Genomic DNA, 7,875 nt, shown 5'->3' with positions numbered 1-7,875 from the left:
TTTGACTTGGGTGGCGCAGAAGCTGAGGCACTATTTCTGTGACTATACAACATATCTCATATCAAGGATGGATCCTTTGAAGTACATCTTCCAGAAGCCAATGCCCACTGGAAAGCTAGCCAAGTGGCAAATCCTATTGAGTGAATTTGACATTGTCTACGTAACTCAGAAGGCAATCAAGGGATAGGCACTAGAAGATCACCTTGCTAAAAATCCCGTAGACGGAGAATACAAACCCCTGAAAATGTATTTTCCTGACAAAGAGGTATCATTCATAGGAGAAGACATTGCAGAATCCTATGATGGTTGGAGAATGTTTTTCGATGGAGCAGCAAATTTCAAAGGAGTTGGCATAGGAGCAGTCCTAGTATCACAAACTGGTCAGCATTATCCGGTATCTGCCAAGCTTAGGTTTTCATGCACCAATAATATGGCCGAGTACGAAGCCTACATCTTAGGGCTCAAGATGGCCATTGACATGAACATCTAAGAGTTGCTAGTAATGGGGGTCAGACTTGCTTATACATCAGGTCCGTGAAGAATGGGCGACCAAGAACTCCAAGATACTCCCTTATCTGCATCAGGTACAAGAGTTGAGAAAGAGGTTCACAAAGACAGAATTCCAGCATGTTCCCAGGGCCCAAAATGAATTCGTCGATGCACTAGCTATCCTATCATCCATGATACAACATCCAGACAAGAATTTCATTGATCCCATTCCGATAAAGATCCATGATCAACCAGCTTACTGTGCTCATGTCAAAGAAGAAGTAGACGGAAAGCCTTGGTTTCCTGATATCAAGGAATATTTGGCAAAAGGAAAATATCCAAAACTCGCAAATGCTACTCAGAAGCGCATGCTTCGGAGGTTATCCAACAATTTCTTTCACAACAGAGGAATTGTGTATAGGAGGACTCCTGATTTGGGATTACTAAGGTGTGTCGACGCAAAGGAAGCATCCAGGCTATTAGAGGAAATTCATGCAGGAACTTGCTGTCCACATATGAATGGTTTTGTCTTAGAAAAAATTACTCAAAGCTGATTACTTTTGGTTGAGTATGGAAACAGACTGCATCCAGTATGTCCGAAAGTGCCACCGCTGCCAGATATATGCAGACATGATAAAGGTGCCTCCAAATGAGCGTAATGCAACAAGCTCACCGTGGTTGTGCGCCGCTTGAGGAATGGATATTATCGGACCAATCGAACCTGCCGTATCAAACAGGAACAGGTTTATCCTAGTAGCAATTGATTATTTCACCAAATGGGTTGAAGCAGCATGTTACAGAGCAGTGACTAAGAAAGTTGTGGAAGATTTCGTACGCCAACGTATCGTTAGACGGTTTGGGATCCCGGAGTCAATTGTCACTGATAATGGTTCCAACCTCAACAGTGACCTGATAAAGCCATGTGTGAAACCTTTAAGATCAAATACAAGAATTCTACAGCTTACAGACCTCAGATGATCGAAGCCGTAGAAGCCGCCAATAAGAATATCAAGAAGATATTGAGGATAATGATAGAGAAGCATAAACTCTGGCACGAGAAGTTATCATTTGCTTTATTGGGGTACCGCACCATAGTCCGCACATCAACTAGGGCAACCCCCTATATGCTGGTTTACGATACAGAGGTAGTCATTCCCGCCGAGGTGGAAATTCCTTCCTTAAGGATCATACAGGAAGCAGAGCTCGATGACGCAGAATGGGTGAAAAGTCGTTACGAGCAGCTAGCTCTTATAGAAGGAAAGAGAATGAATGTAGATTGCCACGGTCAGCTCTATCAGAACAGAATGTCCAGAGCCTTCAACAAAAAAGTCAAGCCGAGACAATTCACACTGGGCTGGTGTTAAAGAAACTTTATCCGCATCAAGATAAAGCCAAAGGGAAATTCTCTCCCAACTGGTAGGGTTCATACATGGTTCACTGGGTTCTGACAGGAGGAGCCCTCATACTCTCAGAAATGGACGAAGAAGTTTGGCCAAAGCCGATTAATTCAGACGATGTCAAGCGATACGATGTGTAACCTTTATGTTTTCCTTATATGATGTAATTTGAACCACTCCCGACCTGATTCCTATTTAATAAGGGATATGTAGGCAGCCCTATGGGTTCGGTCACAAGTCAATAAAATTTTCATTCTCCCCCCGCCCCCCACAATTCGAAACTAGGGCAGAATTTTGAGGAGGACCCTCAAAATTCCGAAGTAATTTTAGCCAGTCACCGCAAGCAGCCGTCAGAAACAACAGCCCAGTAAACTGGGGAAAAATTTTAAGGAGGACCCTCAAAATTCCAGAGCAAGAAGGTTGCAATGTCTTGAACCACGTCGCAGTCATTAGTTCATCTAAAGAAAACTATTCTCAATTATGTATTTATGTTATATTTTTACTAAATCATGCATGTCTGTTACCAAAATTGTTTAGTTTAGCAATGCTACCCCAATGATACGCATAGTATCACCGAAAGATAGCCGAGCAGGTCAAGCAAAGTCAGCAGGGATACGAACTAACCTTTCCCCTTTAAAATACTCACGATTTTTCTTTGGATGCAGGCACCTGAGTTGGAAAATCATCGAATATACTATACACTCATACTGATCAGGAATACAACTCTCAGAACCGTCACCTATTCACAGTTGCTATACGCACACAATATCCCCAGCAGCCACAATATCGAAATCAGATATCAGCTAAGAAAACTCTACTACCACCTGCCTTTTATTTCTTGCATAAGGCTACCATTCTGCTTTCCGAGGTTGAGCACTGTCTCCATCTGCATTCTCTACATTGCATAAGGCTACCATTCTGCCTTCCGAGGTTATGCTCTACCTCCATACGAATTTTGTATTGCATAAGGCTACCATTCTACCTTCTGAGACTAAGCACTGTCTCCATCTGTATTCTCTGCATTGCATAAGGCTACCATTCTGCCTTCCGAGGTGAAGCTCTACCTCCATCTGCATTTTGCATTGCATAAGATTACCATTCTGACTTCTGAGACTAAGCACTGCCTTCATCTGCATTCTCTGCATTGCATAAGTCTACAATTCTGCCTTCCGAAATTAAGCTCTACCTCCATCTGCATTTCCTGCATTGCATAAGGCTACCATTCTGCCTTCCGAGACTAAGCACTGTCTCCATCTGCATTCTCTGCATTGCATAAGGCTATCATTCTGCCTTCCAAGACTAAGTCTGTCTCCATGTGTATTTCATGCATTGCATAAGGCTACCATTCTGCCTTCTAAGACTAAGCTATGTCTCCATCTGCATTCCCTGCATTGCATAAGGCTGTCATTCTGGCTTCTGAGACTAAGCTCTATCTCCATCTGCATGGCTGAAAGATCGCCACTTTATTTACGTTCTGCATGGCTGAAAGATCCCCACATTATTTAGATTCTGCATGGCTGAAAAATCGCCACTTTATCTTGCATTGGCTGAAAGATCGCCACTTCATCTACATCTTGCACGGCTGAAATATCGCCACTTCATTTACATCTTGCATCGGCTAAAAGATCACCACTTCATCTACATCTTGCATCGGCTGAAAGATCGCCACTTCATTTACATCTTGTATCGACTGAAAGATCGCCACTTCATCTATATCTTGCATCGGCTGAAAGATTGCCACCTTCTGCATCTCATAGGCTAATAGATTGCTAATCTATCCAAAGGCGTCATTTTTCGGAGGCACCATTTTCATAGCCCGAGAGCTCCATGCCATGGCTTGAGGAACCCTTTTATGTCACGACCCAAACCGATAGGCCGCGACGAGCGCCTGAGTCTTACCAATCAAACACCCCTAAGCATACGTCTAAAATATGAACCTGAATAACATCTGTTGCATTACAAAATTAACATACGTGAAAGATGCCTGCCATCAAGGCATATGTACGTATACAGACAGAATACAGTGGGCGAGCCGGCAAGGCTGCTATAGACAACTATACATCAAAAACTGAAAGCCGACAAGGCCACGTATAACCCAACTAGACATACTGTCTACAAACCTCTAACAAAAATATAACTGTACAAAGACAGGACTGAGCCATGTCATACTCATATACATATATATGTACAAACGTATCGTACCAATATAAAAGTAGCTCCGGATCAAATGGAGCATGCCAACTCTCGCTGATCAGGGATCCTAAGAAGGAGGACCGTCAGCTTGCCTACCTGCACCTGCGGGCATGAAACACAGGCCCTATGAATTAGGGCGTCAGTATGAAAAATGTACTGAGTATGTAAGGCATGGAAATTAGTACGTAATAGACATAGATGAAACATGAAATACTGAAACACATCTTTAAATCTGAATAACTTTGTATATTTTGAAACGTTTATAACGTCATGCACGTGCGTGTAAATGCCAAGCCATGCATAGGTATGGATTTACATAATATCATCAGCCTCTGAGGGCATCCCATCATATCATATCGGCCACTGTGGGTAACGTCATAATCGTATACCAGCTGATCAGGTGGTGGTGTGTATATAACGCCATAACCATTCCCATATCCCATATACATATATATACATACATATATACGCGTATATAATGCCGTTTGAATACATACATATATATGCGTATATAACGCCATTTGAATATATACCCATATATGCATATATAACGTCGTTTGAATCATATTTCAGCCACTGTGGGCAACATCATCATCATATACCAGTTGATCAGGTGGTGTTGCGTATATAACGCCGTAACCTTTTCCCATATCCCATATACATATATTTACAAATATACACGTATATAACGTCATCTGGTCATGGGTCAATGCACATGTACGAAATGCATGAAAAATACGTAATAATCTCAATATTCCTTCCGGATAAATTTTTTACAACTGCGTATTATTTTGAGACCCATGAACAGAAGGAAATAATAATTCTCATGGGGAATCAAGAATATAGTCACCCCTACTATTTGTATGAATAGAATAATTTATAGAAACCGTGTATCTGCTCGTTTCTTTCGCATAATCTAAACCATGCCAAAAGAAAGAAGGGAGGGCCTTAACATACCTGTTCCTTGAATTATTCGAACAAAGTGAAGCTTTTGCTTCTGTGAAATATGCTATAACGAGATAAAGAAGCTTCTGCATTTTCTGAATTTGAACGAAATGCTTGAAGAAGCTCCTGACTTGTAACATTTTTGCTTTATCAGAGTTAGTCTTCTTAACCTCTCAAACTAAGAAGGAAAAGTTTGTTTTAGTGATCTGAAACGTTTTTGTTCTTCTCATGTATCTTATCCTAACATAAGACTTGAATAAGTCTTATCTTAGTTGGATTTTAATTTGATAATCAATAGCCACATGTCATAGATGACTTTATAAGTCATTCTTAGCTTTGTGGCAAGTGTGCCACGTTTTTGGAGTGGAATTTTGTTAATTTTTAGCCACTTATTAGTTAATTGGGTAATGTTCCGTTACCCGGTAATTAATCAATTACCCGCATAATTTAAGAATTATCACAAATTACTTAAAATTCTATTTATTTTCAAAATACTTCATATATATACATTATATATTACACTACCGTGGTCATATGGTACCTTGCATGGTACTAGTTTATAATTTTCGGGTATTTTCGCTCGACCCGTATTTTATTCCAAATTGTCCACTTTCAACGAAACTTGTTTTCGTTAATCCGTGTACCCGTTTATCCCCCATAACACTTATTTATTTCTTGTTAATACGTTAACTTCAAGATGATCTCCTCCCCGATTCTACGCTAGTTGACCGAAGACGACACTTTTAACGTACGAAAATGCGAGATGTAACATCCTTCCCCCCTTAGAAACATTCGTCCTCGAATGTTTCACTCTCCGTGATCCATATAACTTTGGCAAGGTCGCCTTTTGTAACAATACTACTACCAACTCTCCCCGTAGAAGCTTAATAATTCAACGACACACAGGACAACGACAATAATCAATAGAAGAATTTATACACGCACCTTGAGGTTATGACGTCTCAGTTAGACCCTTCTCTGGGAGAGGAAATAGGTAGGGATATCTAGACGTCATGTCTTCCTCGGCCTCCCAAGTCATTTCTTCTACATTGTTGTTCCTCCAAAGCACTTTCACGGAGGCTACCTCCTTATTCCGTAGCTTGCGGATTTGTTGGTCTAAAATGGCAACCGGAATTACCTCATATGACAAGTCCTCTGTAATCTGTACATCATTCGTTGGTACCACTCGGGTAGGATCGCCAATGTACTTTCGTAACATAGATACATGAAAAACTGGATGGACAGACTCCAATTGCGAGGGCAATTCTAACTCATAAGCTACTCGGCCCACCCTCTGAATAATCTTATAAGGCCCGATGTACCGTGGGCTAAGTTTACCATTTTTGCCAAATCTCATCACACCCTTTATAGGTGACACCTTCAAGAATACCCAGTCATCAACCCCAAACTCTAAATCTCGATGTCGCACGTCTGAATATGACTTTTGACGACTTTGAGCTGTCAATAGTCGATCCCGGATAAGCTTTACTTTTTCTATGGCTTGCTGAACCAAGTCTGGCCCATGTAATCCAGATTCTCCAACGTCGAACCACCCTATAGGCGACCTACACTTTCGGCCGTAAAGGGCTTCGTATGGAGCCATCTGAATGTTGGAATGGTAGCTATTATTATATGCGAACTCAATAAGCGGCAGATGATTATCCTAGCTACCTTTGAAGTCTATTACACAAGCTCGCAACATATCCTCTAGTGTTTGAATTGTACTCTCAGCCTGTCCGTCTATCTGGGGATGAAATATTGTATTAAGCCTTACTTGAGTCCCTAATCCCTTTTGGAAGGATCTCTAGAAGTTAGCTATAAATTGAGCTCCTCTATCTGAGATAATAGATACAGGTACACCATGCAGTCGTACTATCTCCTTAATATAAAGCCTCACATAATCTTCTGAGGAGTATGTAGTTCTAATGGGAAAAAAATGGGCTGACTTTGTGAGCCTATCAACAATCACCCATATCGAATCGAACTTATGGTGGGTATGAGGTAAGCCTATGATGAAGTCCATATTGATTATTTCCCATTTCCAAGTCAGAATCTCCATAGCCTGCAATAATCCACCAGGTTTTTGATTCTCAATCTTAACCTGCTGACAGTTAGGGCACTGAGCAACAAATTTAGCTATGTCCTTTTTCATTCCGTCCCACCAGTATATTTCCCTGATGTCGTGATACATCTTTGTCTCTACTGGATGGATAGAATAACGGGAATAGTGGGTTTCTCCCATGACCTGCCGACGCAACCCCTTAACATTAGGCACACATAATAGCCCTTGGTATCTGAGGACCCCATCTTCGGTAATTTCAAACAGTGTCTTCACCTTCTGAAGAGTGGTATCTCTATAATGAATTGGCACAGGGTCCTCGTATTGGCGTTCCTTCACTTCAGTTACTAAAGATGATGTTGTCGTATCCTGAAGAGTAATTCCAATGTCACCTGAGTCCAGTAACCTAACTCCAAGACAAGCTAGCTGATGAACCTCATGGGCTATTCCCCTCTTTTCTGGCTGCAAATACGACAGGCTGCCCATAGATCTACGGCTGAGTGCATCGGCAACTACGTTTGCCTTCCCCGGATGGTATAAAATATTAACGTCATAGTCTTTAAGTAGCTCCAACCATCTCCTTTGACGAAGATTCAATTCCCTTTGCTTGAAGATGTACTGGAGGCTCTTATGATCCATATAAATATCAACATGAATGCCATACAAGTAGTGCCTCTACATCTTTAGTGCATGAATCACCGCAGCTAACTCTAAATCATGGGTCGGGTAGTTCTTTTCGTGCTTTCTTAGTTGTCTAGAAGCATAAGCCACAACCTTACCATGCTGCATCAG

The 7,875-nt window shown here is 41.4% G+C and overlaps 1 protein-coding gene across 1 annotated transcript; it reads right to left on the bottom strand.

Annotated features, from left to right (window-relative positions):
• Positions 1 to 1,359: 1,359 nt before the first annotated feature.
• LOC138885887 (uncharacterized) lies at positions 1,360 to 7,569 on the bottom strand. Its single transcript, XM_070166882.1, has 2 exons — positions 7,126 to 7,569; positions 1,360 to 1,398 (listed from the first exon to the last, which is right to left on the bottom strand). Exons 1-2 carry the CDS (start codon positions 7,567 to 7,569, stop codon positions 1,360 to 1,362), a joined length of 483 nt encoding a protein of 160 aa, XP_070022983.1.
• Between the last annotated feature and the right edge of the window lie 306 nt (positions 7,570 to 7,875).

Source organism: Nicotiana sylvestris, chromosome 2 (genome assembly GCF_000393655.2).
Source record: "Nicotiana sylvestris chromosome 2, ASM39365v2, whole genome shotgun sequence".
Lineage (NCBI taxonomy): Eukaryota > Viridiplantae > Streptophyta > Magnoliopsida > Solanales > Solanaceae > Nicotiana > Nicotiana sylvestris.
This window is presented reverse-complemented; position numbering and strand designations above follow the sequence as displayed.

What these genes read in the sequence shown, in the direction of transcription:
- LOC138885887 (XM_070166882.1), bottom strand. Translation starts at nt 7,569, where the DNA reads ATGGGCAGCCTGTCGTATTTGCAGCCAGAAAAGAGGGGAATAGCCCAT. An exon ending in AGTGCCCTAACTGTCAGCAG is followed by an intron (nt 1,399 to 7,125) that starts GTTAAGATTGAG and finishes TGGCTTTATCAG; the next exon opens with GTCACTGTTGAGGTTGGAAC.